We start from the raw sequence: 17,020 nt of genomic DNA, 5'->3' as shown, positions 1-17,020 counted from the left end.
CCCAGTGCCACTGGCAGCCATGCATGTCCAAGCCATCACACTGCCTCCGCCGTGTTTTACAGATGATGTGGTATGCTTTGGATCATGAGCTGTACCACGCCTTCACCATACTTTTCCCTTTCCATCTTTCTGGTAGAGGTTGATCTTGGTTTCATCTCTCCAAAGAATGTTCTTCCAGAACTGTGCCGGCTTTTTTTGATGTTTTTTAGCAAAGTCCAGTCTAGCCTTTTGATTCTTGATGCTTATGAGTGGCTTGCACCGTGCAGTGAACCCCCTGTATTTACTTTCATGCAGTCTTCTCTTTATGGTAGATTTGGATATTGATACGCCTGCCTCCTGGAGAGTGTTGGTCACTTGGTTGGCTGTTGTGAAGGGGTTTCTCTTCACCATGGAGACTATTCTGCGATCATCCACCACTGTTGTCTTCCGTGGGCTCCCAGGTCTTTTTGCATTGATGAGTTCACCAGTGCTTTCTTTCTTTCTCAGGATGTACCAAACTGTAGATTTTGCCACTCTTAATGTTGTAGCAATTTCTCGGATGGGTTTTTTCTGTTTTTGCAGCTTAAGGATGGCTTGTTTCACCTGCATGGAGAGCTCCTTTGACCGCTTGTTTCCTTCACAGCAAAACCTTCCAAATGCGAGCACCACACCTCAAATCAACTCCAGGTCTTTTATCTGCTTAATTGAGAATGACATAACGAAGGGATTGCCCACACCTGTCCATGGAATAGCCTTGGAGTCAATTGTCCAATTACTTTTGGTCTCTTTAAAAACAGGGTGGCACATGTTAAGGAGCTGAAACTCCTAAACCCTTCATCCAATTTTAATGTGGATACCCTCAAATGAAAGCTGAAAGTCTGAACTTCAACTGCATCTGAATTGTTTTGTTTAAAATTCATTGTGGTAATTTCTAGAACCAAAATTAGAAAAATGTTGTCTCTGTCCAAATATATATGGACCTAACTGTACATTTTTATTACTTACTATTGAGCAGAATTAAGTATGTAACTATCTGATTCTTATACATACAATAGAGCTTATTGTAATTTGCATTCTTTCCTGTAGCAGCTAATCAATGCCTTACAATTTACTACTTTTTATAAAGTTCTCCTGTTATTCAGCTCGTGTACCTTGATCAATAGCCCACACACAGTATGATGCCCCACACACAGTATGATACCCCACACACAGTATGATACCCCCATCCAACACACAGTAATATGTCCCTAAAGCTCCTGCTACACATTATGATTCCCCCCAAATTCCCCATACAGTATTATACTTCCACTACCCCGCTTATACATTATGATGCCCCAGACATAGTATTATTACCCTACTGCCCCCCACACACACACAGGACAGTTCCTACACAGCTCCCCACATACAGTATTATACTCCACAACCCCCACACAGATTATAGTGGACCCCAAAGCTCCCCAAATAGCATGATGGATCCTATAGTTCATTACTCACAGTTTGATAACGCCCACAGCCCCCCGATAGAGTATGATACACCACAGCCCCCCATACAGTATGATACACCACAGCCCCCCATACAGTATGATACACCACAGCCCCCCATCCATACAGTATGATACACCACAGCCCCCCATACAGTATGATACACCACAGCCCCCCATCCATACAGTATGATACACCACAGCCCCCCATACAGTATGATACACCACAGCCCCCCATACAGTATGATACACCACAGCTAAGGGTACGTGCACACGCTGTGGATTGCAGTGCGGATTTGGCCGTACGGATTTTGTAAAATCTGCAGGTAAATCTGCAGGTCAAAAGACCTGCGGTTTTACCTGCGGATTGCTCTGCGGTTTTGCCCTGCGGTTTTTCATCTCCACAATGGAGGAGATGGCAAACCGCAGCGGAATCCGCAAAGAATTGACATGTCAATTCTTTCTGCGGTTTCAAAACCGCAGAAAAACTGCGCAGAAAAATCCGCACCGTCTGCACTGCGGTTTTGTATTGCCATAGGGAATAATGGTGCTGTACACCGCAGCAAAAACCGCTGCGGACCTGCAGCGGCCAAATCTGCTTGCGGAACCGCAGCAGAATCCGCAGCGTGTGCACACAGCCTGATATACAAGTAAAGTAAGGAAAGTAATCATCACATAAGTATTGACTAGTTCCTGATTTTTTTTCCCCATCCTCTTCCCGCAACCCAAACACATTGTTAGTAGATCAGAAAAGATGTAACGCACGGCCGATAGACGATACCCTGATCCAAACCGATCGGAATGAACTCATGGAACATTCTGGCCGCTGCTGCGCTTGCGTCGTGCGCGCGGAGGAGAAACACACAGAACTTCGGCTTCTGGCAGGAAATTACCTTTCGCTCTTGTGAAGACTTTATGAAATGCCGCAACGGTGACTCCACGTAGAGGGCAAGTCATTATGTCGACATTTTTTGGAGGCGATGTCAAGGAAGACGCACATTATTCTTACCGAACCTCAAAAAAGAAAAAAAAAAAAGAAAAGGATAAAGCATGTGTTTTATGCATCAATGTCGATCTGGGCTCTGAAATCCTATCTCTCCGAATCATAAAATGTTGCCACAAACTATAAATATTTATTGAAATCACTGTCTGCAAAGAATTTACTACAGTCTGCACCTTGGGAATACCGGGTTATTGAGCGATACGCCACAGAGTTTTTCATTTTCTTCCGTGGAAAATTCCATTTAAAGAACTTTTATTTATGTTTTGCTTTTTTTTGGGGGGGGGGGGGATGGAGGGGGGTAATCTGTGCTTACGTTTAGCCTTCTTCTCGTAGCATTCACCACATGAAAGTATCATTACTTAATATTCAACGCTGGAGGTGACTGCATCACCGAGGATTGTGCGTGAGTCATCCCCCCTTGTCTCTGCCAGGCTGTGACTAACTGGGTGTAAAATGTAACTTGGGTTTTCTCAGAAGTAATGCGATTTCAATGGGTTTAGTCCGCGGAGCGACTTATGCAACAGTGCCCATAAAATGTGATGGTTTAGTATGTGTGAGTGCATATATAACATTACTGTGGCAGTAAACTCTTCATGCCCCCCCCGAACCAACGGCAGAGTGGAGAATGGGTGTGGGAGAAGACATTTTTGCTTATTTTGGGTTCAATTTCATTAGGTTTATCTTAAAGTGGTTGTTCCACCATAGACGTTTATTATCAATCTAAAGGCGTGTATGTATAGTCAAGGTGTACACTGGGACGACTTGTATATATAGTGTGATCATACCCAGAAAAACAGCAGAATAGTGAGTGCAGCTCTGGGGTATAATACAGGAGGTAACTCAGGATCAGTAATGTAATGTATGTACACAGTGACTGCACCAGCAGAATAGTGAGTGCAGCTCTGGAGTATAATACACAATGTATCTCAGGATCAGTAATGTAATGGATGTACACAGTGACTGCACCAGCAGAATAGTGAGTGCAGCTCTGGAGTATAATACAGGAGGTAACTCAGGATCAGTAATGTAATGTATGTACACAGTGACTGCACCAGCAGAATAGTGAGTGCAGCTCTGGAGTATAATACAGGATGTAACTCAGGATCAGTAATGTAATGTATGTACACAGTGACTGCACCAGCAGAATAGTGAGTGCAGCTCTGGAGTATAATACAGGAGGTAACTCAGGATCAATAATGTAATGTATGTACACAGTGACTGCACCAGCAGAATAGTGAGTGCAGCTCTGGAGTATAATACAGGTGGTAACTCAGGATCAGTAATGTATGTACACAGTGACTGCACCAGCAGAATAGTGAGTGCAGCTCTGGAGTATAATACAGGAGGTAACTCAGGATCATTAATGTAATGTATGTACACAGTGACTGCACCAGCAGAATAGTGAGTGCAGCTCTGGGGTATAATACAGGATGTAACTCAGGATCAGTAATGTAATGTATGTACACAGTGACTGCACCAGCAGAATAGTGAGTGCAGCTCTGGAGTATAATACAGGATGTAACTCAGGATCAGTAATGTAATGTATGTACACCGTGACTGCACCAGCAGAATAGTGAGTGCAGCTCTGGAGTATAATACAGGAGGTAACTCAGGATCAGTAATGTATGTACACAGTGACTGCACCAGCAGAATAGTGAGTGCAGCTCTGGAGTATAATACAGGAGGTAACTCAGGATCAATAATGTAATGTATGTACACAGTGACTGCACCAGCAGAATAGTGAGTGCAGCTCTGGAGTATAATACAGGTGGTAACTCAGGATCAGTAATGTAATGTATGTACACAGTGACTGCACCAGCAGAATAGTGAGTGCAGCTCTGGGGTATAATACAGGGTGTAACTCAGGATCAGTAATGTAATGTATGTACAGTGACTGCACCAGCAGAATAGTGAGTGCAGCTCTGGGGTATAATACAGGATGTAACTCAGGATCAGTAATGTATGTACACAGCGACTGCACCAGCAGAATAGTGAGTGCAGCTCTGGGGTATAATACAGGATGTAACTCAGGGTCAGTAATGTAATGTATGTACACAGTGACTGCACCAGCAGAATAGTCAGTGCAGCTCTGGAGTATAATACAGGAGGTAACTCAGGATCAGTAATGAAATGTATGTACACAGTGACTGCACCAGCAGAATAGTGAGTGCAGCTCTGGAGTATAATACAGGAGGTAACTCAGGATCAGTAATGTAATGTATGTACACAGTGACTGCACCAGCAGAATAGTGAGTGCAGCTCTGGTGTATAATACAGGAGGTAACTCAGGATCAGTAGTGTAATGTATGTACACAGTGACTGCACCAGCAGAATAGTGAGTGCAGTTCTGGGGTATAATACAGGATGTAACTCAGGGTCAGTAATGTAATGTATGTACACAGTGACTGCACCAGCAGAATAGTGAGTGCAGCTCTGGGGTATAATACAGGGTGTAACTCAGGATCAGTAATGTATGTACAGTGACTGCACCAGCAGAATAGTGAGTGCAGCTCTGGAGTATAATACAGGATGTAACTCAGGATCAGTAATGTAATGTATGTACACAGTGACTGCACCAGCAGAATAGTGAGTGCAGCTCTGGAGTATAATACAGGAGGTAACTCAGGATCAGTAATGTAATGTATGTACACAGTGACTGCACCAGCAGAATAGTCAGTGCAGCTCTGGAGTATAATACAGGAGGTAACTCAGGATCAGTAATGTAATGTATGTACACAGTGACTGCACCAGCAGAATAGTGAGTGCAGTTCTGGGGTATAATACAGGATGTAACTCAGGGTCAGTAATGTAATGTATGTACACAGTGACTGCACCAGCAGAATAGTGAGTGCAGCTCTGGGGTATAATACAGGATGTAACTCAGGATCAGTAATGTATGTACAGTGACTGCACCAGCAGAATAGTGAGTGCAGCTCTGGAGTATAATACAGGATGTAACTCAGGATCAGTAATGTAATGTATGTACACAGTGACTGCACCAGCAGAATAGTGAGTGCAGCTCTGGAGTATAATACAGGAGGTAACTCAGGATCAGTAATGTAATGTATGTACACAGTGACTGCACCAGCAGAATAGTCAGTGCAGCTCTGGAGTATAATACAGGAGGTAACTCAGGATCAGTAATGTAATGTATGTACACAGTGACTGCACCAGCAGAATAGTGAGTGCAGCTCTGGAGTATAATACAGGAGGTAACTCAGGATCAGTAATGTAATGTATGTACACAGTGACTGCACCAGCAGAATAGTGAGTGCAGCTCTGGAGTATAATACAGGATGTAACTCAGGATCAGTAATGTAATGTATGTATACAGTGACTGCACCAGCAGAATAGTGAGTGCAGCTCTGGAGTATAATACAGGAGGTAACTCAGGATCAGTAGTGTAATGTATGTACACAGTGACTGCACCAGCAGAATAGTGAGTGCAGCTCTGGGGTATAATACAGGATGTAACTCAGGGTCAGTAATGTAATGTATGTACACAGTGACTGCACCAGCAGAATAGTGAGTGCAGCTCTGGGGTATAATACAGGGTGTAACTCAGGATCAGTAATGTAATGTATGTACAGTGACTGCACCAGCAGAATAGTGAGTGCAGCTCTGGGGTATAATACAGGATGTAACTCAGGATCAGTAATGTATGTACACAGCGACTGCACCAGCAGAATAGTGAGTGCAGCTCTGGGGTATAATACAGGATGTAACTCAGGGTCAGTAATGTAATGTATGTACACAGTGACTGCACCAGCAGAATAGTCAGTGCAGCTCTGGAGTATAATACAGGAGGTAACTCAGGATCAGTAAGGAAATGTATGTACACAGTGACTGCACCAGCAGAATAGTGAGTGCAGCTCTGGAGTATAATACAGGAGGTAACTCAGGATCATTAATGTAATGTATGTACACAGTGACTGCACCAGCAGAATAGTGAGTGCAGCTCTGGAGTATAATACAGGATGTAACTCAGGATCAGTAATGTAATGTATGTACACAGTGACTGCACCAGCAGAATAGTGAGTGCAGCTCTGGAGTATAATACAGGAGGTAACTTAGGATCAGTAGTGTAATGTATGTACACAGTGACTGCACCAGCAGAATAGTGAGTGCAGCTCTGGGGTATAATACAGGATGTAACTCAGGGTCAGTAATGTAATGTATGTACAGTGACTGCACCAGCAGAATAGTGAGTGCAGCTCTGGGGTATAATACAGGATGTAACTCAGGATCAGTAATGTAATGTACAGTGACTGCACCAGCAGAATAGTGAGTACAGCTCTGGAGCATAATACAGGATGTAACTCAAGATCAGTAATGTAATGTATGTACACAGTGACTGCACCAGGAGAATAATGAGTGCAGCTCTGGATTATAATACAGGATGTAACTCAGGATCAGTAATGTAATGTATGTACACAGTGACTGCACCAGGAGAATAGTGAGTGCAGCTCTGGAGTATAATACAGGAGGTAACTCAGGATCAGTAATGTAATGTATGTACATAGTGACTGCACCAGCAGAATAGTGCGTGCAGCTCTGGAGTATAATACAGGATGTAACTCAGGATCATTAATGTAATGTATGTACACAGTGACTGCACCAGCAGAATAGTGAGTGCAGCTCTGGAGTATAATACAGGATGTAACTCAGGATCAGTAATGTAATGTACAGTGACTGCACCAGCAGAATAGTGAGTACAGCTCTGGAGCATAATACAGGATGTAACTCAGGATCAGTAATGTATGTACGCAGTTTCTGCACCAGCAGAGTAGTGAGTGCAGCTCTGGGGTATAATACAGGATGTAACTCAGGATCGGTAATGTAATGTATGTACACAGTGACTGCACCAGCAGAATAGTGAGTGCAGCTCTGGGGTGTAATACAGGATGTAACTCAGGATCAGTAATGTAATGTATGTACACAGTGACTGCACCAGCAGACTAGTGAGTGCAGCTCTGGAGTATAATACAGGATGTAACTCAGGATCAGTAATGTATGTACACAGTGACTGCACCAGCAGAATAGTGAGTGCAGCTCTGGGGTATAATACAGGATGTAACTCAGGATCAGTAATGTAATGTACACAGTGACTGCACCAGCAGAATAGTGAGTGCAGCTCTGGGGTATAATACAGAATGTAACTCAGGATCAGTAATGTAATGTATGTACACAGTGATTGCACCAGCAGAATAGTGAGTGCAGCTCTGGAGTATAATACAGTATAAGTAATTTAATGTATGGGCACAGTGACTACACAAGTAACTGCGTTAAACAGCAATGCTTTTCTCTGCCGTACGCGCTCTACACCTGTGATTCCCTCTTGCACAATATTTTATGTAGGTGCTTGGTGTCTGACAACCTGGCAATAATTTGTTTAGGATGGTAAATACGGAGGATGTTCTCATTTGGTTACTAATGACATTTTCATGTTTATATTTTTTTTTTCCTTTTTTCAGGTGGATTTTCAATGGGTGGCGCTATGGCTATGCACTTGGCTTATCGTTACCATAGAGATGTTTCCGGGGTGTTTGCTCTATCAAGCTTCCTGAATGAAAACTCAGTGGTTTATAAGGTAATAAGGAAACCTGGTGATACCTCTTGTCAAAGGTATATGGTGCTTTCTCTATGTACAAGCCATTTCTCCTCCTGCCTTCATAAATCATTGTTCACTCTGAAAAACTGCTAAAATCTGATCTGCCTAAGACAGGACGGACTACCGTCTCAATGATGGATTGTGTTACAAATATTTTCAAGTTTTTGTAAGGTGAGGGGAAAGAGAAACATGGTGTCAGAACAGGCTGCTTTCTAGTGAGTGTTTATCTCACCCATGTGCTGGATTCACAGCTACACTGCTCAGTATCTCTGCATAATGTCCTCCATGCTTCTGGGCATGTGGCGCATAGAAACAGAAGAATAAGAATCCTTCTTGTCCGTGTGTGTTGTGTATGGAAGACATATTATTTAGTGTCAAGGCAAGTAATATCCTAATACAATTCATAATATGGCCAGAAATTATTATTTTGAAAAGTCACCTAAAATATTAGATACAGTTTAAATATGCAAATTGCCTCTTCAAAGAGCGAGAGGGCTTGTACTCTAGTGCCACCTATGGGAAGTAAGAAGCCTAAATGTCTGTAACGAGTCTTGTCACATGACCTAGGATGAAAACCAAACCATAATCTCATTTTTGAGAATGTATTTTGGGGTGTTCGCCCCTCTTCAGTGCTAAGCATGAAATCTGATTTGGTTGGATGAGAGGCCTCTGACTGAGTCTACAGGGTCTAAATGGTAGCGTTTCTCCTTGTGGAGAGTGACACGCCAGTTTAAGGAGACTTATAGGCCTAAAAGTCTTTTTCCACTGGCACGTCACTCTCCACAAGGAGAAACGTTATGCCTTAGATCTCAGGTACGAAGAGATTTTTTTTTTTTCTGACAGGTGTCACAAAACTTCTGATTGCTTGTATCACTCATGAATTTGTAGTGGTGTTTTGTGACTTGTATTCGATATTGAATTAGTACTTATGTGCAACCTGTTGGAATCAGCGATCCTACAAGTCACAATCAACCCTTTAACGAGTCTTATAATATGACTTAGGATAAAAGCCAAATCAGAATCTCAATTTGCAGACACGGTGTTTCGGGCTATTGGCCCTCGTCAGTGCAAAGAATGAGAACTGATGTGGCTAGGTGAGAGGCTCTGGACTGAGGTCTAAGGGGTAAGGTTTCTCCTTGTTGAGAGTGACATACCAGCTCTGGCTTGTCAAGGTAAGGAGACTTATTCGCCGTGCAACGCTCCTCTGGGAAAATAATATGCAAATTGCCTCTTCAGAGAGGAAGAGGACTTGAACTCTATAGCGTCACCTGTTGGTATTAGCGATCCTACAAGTCACAATCAACCCTTTAACGAGTCTTATAATATGACTTAGGATAAAAGCCAAATCAGAATCTCAACTTATGTGCATGCGTTATTGATGACATAACTAAGGTCATACATAAATATTACAAAGCTATCAAGACCTACTCTTCTATTAACATAAAGATCCGACTTAACTTGTTTTCTCCCGACAACCTCTATAACATGTTATCATCTATCTACAGGATAGCCCGTTTGGCCAGCGGGCCCTTTAACTGTTCAGAGAGCGCACGGACGGCCGCTATGTGGCCCGGCGCTGCCCCCATCGCTCATTCAACTTATCGGCATCATAGATGCCGATACAGTTGAAAGCAGTGATGGAGAAGAGAGCGTCAGACGCTCCCTCTCCCATCACTCCCTCTCTGCTTGTGACTCAGTGGGCGCACAATGATGTCACTTCATCGTGCGCCACGCTGCACCAGCAGTGGAGCCGATGAGACCGGAGCAGAGCCTGGAGCAGCGCGGGGGACAAGGAGTAGGGGTGAGTTTTGTGTGTCTGTGTGTGTGTGAGTGCAGAGGCTGCACTATACTGTGTGTGTGTTCGTCTGCACTATACTGTGTACTGGGGAGCAGCGCCAGCACTATATTGTGTGTTGGTGGGGAGCTGCACTATACTGTGTATTGGGGGGAGCTGCACTATACTGTGTATTGGGAGAGCTGCACTATCCTGTGTGTTGGGAGAAGCTGCACTATATGGTGTGTTGGCAGATCTGCACTATAAATGTGTATTGTGGAATGCACCTGCAATATACTGTGTGTTGGGGGGAGCTGCACTATACTGTGTGTGGGGGAACTGCACTATACTGTATGTGGGGGGAGCTGCACTATACTGTGTGGGGGTTGCTGCTCGATAGGGGGAGCTGCACTATACTGTGTGTGGGGGGAGCTACTCTATACTGTGTGTGGGGGGAGCTGCACTATACGGTGTGCTGTGTGCGGGGCTGCACTATACTGTGTGTCGTGGGAGCTGCACACTATACTTTGTGTGGGGGGAGCTGCAAGCTATTTAAATGTTTGAATAAATATACCGTATATACTCGTGTATAAGCCGAGATTTTCAGCCCATTTTTTTGGGCTGAAAGTCCCCCTCTCGGCTTATACGTGAGTCATATACGCCAGGGGGTCGGCGGGGGAGCGGGGGTGTCAGATCATACTGATCCCCCCCCTGGCATGGTCTCTGCAGTCCCCCTGCTTGTCCCACGGTCTCAGGCACCTTCCTTCAGCGGTCACGTGGTACCGCTCATTAAAGTCATGAATGTGCGCATATTCATGACTTTAATGAGCAGTACCACGTGACCGCTGAAGGAAGGAGCCTGAGACTGGGAGAAGCAGGGGGGCTGCAGAGACCGCGCCAGGAGGGGGCAAGTATATGCGATATTCACCTGTCCATGTTCCATTGCAGGGCGCCGCTGTGTCCTCTGGCTGTGATGTTCAGGCAGCAGAAGGCGCGATGACGTAGTTAGTGCGCGCCACGCCCTCTGCTGCCTGAACGTCACTGACAAAGGACCCAGCAGACAGCGGCGAGCAGCGGTGGATCGGGGACAGGTGAATATCTCCGGTGCCGGGGCCCTGAGCCAGCGGTGACATATACTCTATGGAGCATCTTATGGGGCCATTATTAACCTTTGTGCAGCATTATATGGGGTATATTTTGTATGGAGCATCTTATGGGGCCATTATTAACCTTTGTGCAGCATTATATGGGGTGTATTTTGTATGGAGCATCTTATGGGGCCCATCATGAACTGTATGGAGCATTATATGGGTCTTCTGATTCAATATGGATATTCAAAAACATTTAGCCTACTGATGTCTTAATTAATTTTACTTTTATTGGTATCCATTTTTATTTTTGAATTTACCTGTAGCTGCTGCATTTTCCACCCTAGGCTTATACGCGAGTCAATATGTTTTCCCAATTTTTTGTGGCAAAATTAGGGGGGTTGGCTTATACACGAGTATATACGGTAGTTGGCTTATGTTTAAGTTAATTTTATAAGGCCCCCGAACAATTCCAAATGGCCCTTGGCAGAGAAAAGGTTCCCAACCCCTGCCCTATAGAATGGAGCTGCTGTAGACCTGTATGACTGCTGCTCCATTCATTCCCTGCAGGACTTCTGAGCCCTGAACTCAACTTTTTCTGCAACCCCATAGTATGGCAATAGTATATATAGAGGGAGGAGTGGGCTGGCTTAGCTATTGAGCAGTCATCCAGCCCACTTTATGAGTAGTCATAATCAGATCTAATCTATATCTTCTGGTGACTGATGCACCTGTGTGTCGATCATATGTTCAAAACAAATTTTTCTTAAACATTAATAATTATAGGCAAATTGTCCAACATTCCATTATGTAATGAATTTGCTAAAACCAGAATGTTTCTTTAAGTATATATACCGTATATATATATATATATATATATATATTTTTTATTTTGACCGCTTTTTTTCCCATATTCTTCAGGACCTTGAAGCGACTCCGCAGAACCTACCCGAATTGTTTCAGTGCCATGGACAGGCTGACGAGTTAGTCTTTCACCAGTGGGGAGAAAAGACTTGCACACGACTGAAAGATCTTGGTGTGACTTCATCTTTCCACAGTTTCCCAAACCTTTTTCATGAACTCAGTCTACAGGAATTAGAACAGTTACGGTCTTGGATTTTAAAGAAATTGCCCGAGGTCAAAGCAAACGTGCAGTAAACCAGAAGAAAAAATGTAATAAATGTTTGTAATCAGAGATAATCGCATTTTGGTTCTGACTCTCGTTTTATGGGAAGCGTTTTCACGTTCCGAATTTCTTGATTTGTTTACGACTTTTACATCGTATGAAAATTATTTTTTGGTCCTATTTTGTTTTTGTTTTTTTAACACTGAGAAGTCATTCAAGATGTTCTGGGACAAAAGGTAATGTCCATATTGTACTATGTACGCAGCACTTTGGCTCAATGGTTAGAACTGTTTCCTTGCAGGATTGGAATTTTGTGTTTTTTGACTCAATGATTAGCATAGTGGTCTTGCAGCACTTTGGTTGTGTGTTTGTGGCTCAGTGGTTATCATGATTACATTACAGCACTGGAGTTCTATGTTTGTGGTTCAGTGGTTAGCACTGTTTCCGTGCAGCACTTTGGTTCTGTGTTTATAGCTCCATGGTTAACACTGCTGCCTTCCAGCATTGTGGTTCTGCGTTTGTGGCTCAGTGGTTAGCACTGTATTTTTGCAGCGCTGAGGTACTGTGTTTATAGCTCAGTGGTTACCAGTGTTGCCTTTCAGCACTGGAGTTTTTTGTTTGTGGCTCAATGGTTAGCACTGTTACCTTCCAGCATTGTGGTTCTGCGGTTTTGGCTCAGTAGTTAGCACTGTATTTTTGCAGCATTGAGGTTCTGTGTTTATAGCTCCGAGGTTAACACTGTTGCCTTTCCAGCATTGTGGTTTTGCGTTTGTGGCTCGGTGGTTAGCACTGTTTCCTTGTAGAACTTGTGTATTGTGTTTATAGCTCAGTGGTTAATTAATATTGTTGCCTTGCAGCACTGGGGTTCTATGATTGTGGCTCAGTGCTTAGCACTGTTGCTTTCCAGTATTGTGGTTCTGCGTTTGTGGCTCAGTGATTAGCATTGTATTTTTCTGCACGTGACTGCAGACTTGAACCCCCATGGATGGACAATAAAACTGATCCGTTTGTAAATTCACAGAAAGGATGTTTATATTGATTTTCCATTGCATTGCAATATTGGAGAAGACTGGACCAGGGTAGAGAGGTGCAAGTTAATGTCCAGATTTGGACAATATTTTTTTGGGCACAGGGATTCTCACACGATTCTATCAGGGATTCATCCGGAGATTCAGAGCTCCCTTGGAGAATATTCATAGAAAGTTCCCCCTCGAGGTGACGGCAGGCAGACAGAATTTAAGACTTTTCATGCAAAAGATATGGAGCTCTGACCCCATATAAATGTATATTATGAAATTAACAAGGACTGAAATTTCGATAAAAATGTAAAAGCAAAATGATGGTCAAAGGAGGATCTTCAATGGGGGTTCCAAGGTCCCATGAGAATGGAGTGGTAGTGCGCACCCCTCCTGATGGGACCACATAGACAGTAAATGGCGCAATGGTCGCGCATGAGCACTTCTCTTTTCACATTCTCGTAATTGACGGGGTTTGCAAAGACCCTCAACAATCATAAATAAATGTAGTTGTTGGAATAAACCTCCCGGTATTAATCGCCTCCAGGATCTTTTCTAGATACAAAACTGGTGCGTATTGTATCCAAAGGAGTTTTTTTTTTGGAAAATTGATGAACGATCAGGAGAGTAAGCCATCACTGTGTGTCATCCAGCTGGTGGACGATCGTCAGAAGCAACTAGCGGAAGAAAAAGGCTACAACGCGCTTGTGATTGGTAGTACTAATGTCAAAACACCTCTAGAACTCAAAACAATATCAGAACGAAGTTGCTTCCAAAGATATATTCATTTATTTCATCTTTTATTTCATCTCTTTATGCACTGGAAATTCACAGCCAATATATAAACTTGTTACAGCAGAGTATTTAAGCCCAATGTTTCGGCCCATCTGGCCTTTATCAAGGGTTAATTCGTTGGTGGGTGGTGCTGTGTGGCCTGGGGGAACGCGGTATCCACCAATAGCTGCGGCACACAGCACCACCCACCAACTAATTAACCCTTGATAAAGGCCAGATGGGCCGAAACCTTGGGCTTAAATACTCTGCTGTAACAAGTATATATATCGGCTGTGAATTTCCAGTGCATAAAGAGATGAAATAAAAGATAAAATAAATGAATATATCTTTGGAAGCAACTTCGTTCTGATATTGTTTTGAGTGCTAGAGGTGTTTTGACATTATTCATTCCATTATTTTCCTCCAATCACCACACTCCCTCCTTTTTTTACGAGTCCAAGAAGGACCTTGATTCCTCACATTTCTGATTGGTAGTACCCCTGTATATGTTACATTTAGCTGTGTGGGGTACAGCAACGCCAATCCATTCTGGTAAAGGTTTGTTTCACGAATCGAACCCAACCGATCACAAATTTTCCGTCTTGGTGCATGTAGTTGTCCATAAGGTAACAGTTTTTGGATCAAGCTATTTTTCTATGTTTGAGCAGTTTTTTCTCATTTTGTGTTCCTTTAGGTTACTTTTGTATAGTTTAGATTAAGTGCTAAGCAAAAACATTTTCCTGACCATTATAAAAAACAAAGGTAGGCCACATGTCGCTGGCACGCACCGTGCCGATAAGGCAAAATTACTTTCACGAAATGGGTTTTCCGAATAAAAATACATTCACGTAACTAAACCTGTTATTAAAAAGGGGCAAAAATGATTCTTTTTATAGTTTTCTTAAATTAAAAAGGATCCCAGATGTTTCATCCAAACGTAATGATGAAATAAACTGATTATGTGATAGAGAGAGAGGAATAAATAGCACACATTGTATCGGGGAAGGAACACGCTGTAAGGGGAGTTGAGATTTTATTTGGATTTTTCGTTTGTGTTGTCATGTACACTATAATTCAAGCGTTCGGAGGAAATGGAAAAATGAATGAATGGAAAGGAATAGTTATCGTTTTGGATCCGATGGTGTCACCTTTTTTCAAATTTAAACTCATTAATAGGGCTCAGGTTGAATTAAACAATGTAATGTGTTGAAAAAAAGTATTTAACCATCCACATTCTTTTTTGCTAATTCGTGCTCATTATCATAATTAAAGAAGTATTCGTTCTGATATTTGTAAAAGCAACTTCCAGTTTACACATAAACACCAGTATGATCCGGCGAGTCGTAATTTCTGTCGAGTGAGAAGATGACCAGAGCGGCGCTGGAAACTGGGAAAGAAAGGAATACACATGTGGTCAAAATTGTTGGTAACCCTCGTTTAATGACAGAAAAACCCACAATGGTCACAGAAATAACTTGAGTCTGACAAAAGTAATAATAAATCAAAAATCTGTAAAAAGGAACAAATGAAAGTCAGACATTGCTTTTCAGCCATGTTTTCACAGAATTAAAAAAAAATAAAACTCATGAAATAGGCCTGGACAGAAATGATGGGACCCGTAACTTAATATTTTGTTGCGCAACCTTTTGAGGCAATCACTGCAATCAAACGATTCCTGTAACTGTCAGTGAGACTTCTGCACCTCTCGACAGGTATTTTGGCCCACTCCTCAAGAGCAAACTGCTCCAGTTGTCTCATGTTTGAAGTTTGCCTTTTCCAGACGGCATGTTTCAGCTCTTTCCAAAGATGCTCAATAGGATTTAGGTCAGGGCTCATAGAAGGCCACTTCAGAATAGTCCAGTGTTTCCTCTCAGCCATTCTTGGGTGTTTTTAGCTGTGTATTTTGTGTCGTTATCCTGTTGCAAGACCCATGACCTGCGACTGAGACCAAGCTTTCTGACACTGGGCAGCACATTTCTCTCTAGAATCCCTTGATAGTCATGAGATTTCATTTTACCCTGCACAGATTCTAGACACCCTGTGCCAGATGCAGCAAAGTAGCCCCAGAACATAACAGAGCCTCCTCCATCTTTCACAGTAGGGGACAGTGTTCTTTTCTTCACATGCTTTATTTTTCCGTCTGTGAACATAGAGCTGATGTACCTTGCCAAAAAGTTCAATTTTTGTCTCATCTGTCCATAGGACATTCTCCCAGAAGCTTTGTGGCTTGTCAACATGTAGTTTGGCAAATTCCACTCTGGCTTTTTTATGATTTTTTTTTCAACAATGGTGTCCTCCTTGGTCGTCTCCCATGAAGTCCACTTTGGCTCATACAACAATGGATGGTGCGATCTGACACTGACGTTCATTGAGTTTGAAGTTCACCTTTAACCCCTTCACCCCCAAGGGTGGTTTGCACGTTCATGACCGGGCCATATTTTACAATTCTGACCACTGTACCTTTATGAGGTCATAACTCTGGAACGCTTCCATGGATCCCGGTGATTCTGACATTGTTTTCTCGTGACATATTGTACTTCATGTTAGTGGTAAAATTTCATTCAAATAACTTGCGTTTATTTGTGAGAAAAATGGAAATTTGGCGAAAATTTTGAAAATTTCGCAATTTTCCAACTTTGAATTTTTATGCCCTGAAATCACAGAGATACGGCACACAAAAAACTTGATAACTAACATTTCCCACATGTTTACTTTACATCAGCACAATTTTGGAACCAAAATTTTTTTTTGTTAGGAAGTTATAAGGGTTAAAAGTTGACCAGCGATTTCTCATTTTTACAACACCATTTTATTTTTAGGACCACATCACATTTGAAGCCACTTTGAGGGGTCTATATGATAGAAAATACCCAAAAGTGACACCATTCTAAAAACTGCACCCCTTAAAGTGCTCAAAACCACATTCAAGAAGTTTATTAACCCTTTAGGTGCGTCACAGGAATTTTTTTGAATATTTAAAAAAAAATGAACATCTAACTTTTTTCATAAAAAAAATACTTCAGGTTCAATTTTTTTTATTTTACCAAGGGTAACAGGAGAAATTGGACTGCAAAAGTTAATGTGCAATTTGTCCTGAGTACGCAGATACCTGATATGTGGGGGGGAACCACTGTTTCGGTGCATGGCAGAGCTCAGAATGGAAGGAGC

The 17,020-nt window shown here is 42.6% G+C and overlaps 1 protein-coding gene across 1 annotated transcript in view; it reads left to right on the top strand.

Annotated features, from left to right (window-relative positions):
- The window catches only part of LYPLAL1 (lysophospholipase like 1), a 69,742-nt gene extending 57,601 nt beyond the window's left edge, over window positions 1-12,141 (top strand). Inside the window, exons 4-5 of the mRNA XM_073553335.1 lie at window positions 7,938-8,053; window positions 11,858-12,141. Of these exons, the coding sequence (XP_073409436.1) occupies window positions 7,938-8,053; window positions 11,858-12,094 (353 nt within the window). The 3' untranslated portion in view covers window positions 12,095-12,141. The remainder of the gene's footprint in view (window positions 1-7,937; window positions 8,054-11,857) is intronic.
- The last annotated feature ends 4,879 nt before the right edge of the window (window positions 12,142-17,020 follow it).

The sequence above is a fragment of the Dendrobates tinctorius genome, unplaced genomic scaffold (genome assembly GCF_039654945.1).
Source record: "Dendrobates tinctorius isolate UK_male_01 unplaced genomic scaffold, ASM3965494v1 ptg000201l, whole genome shotgun sequence".
Taxonomy (NCBI): domain Eukaryota; kingdom Metazoa; phylum Chordata; class Amphibia; order Anura; family Dendrobatidae; genus Dendrobates; species Dendrobates tinctorius.
Note: the sequence above shows the minus strand (reverse complement) of the source record. Positions and strands in the feature narration are given on the sequence as shown.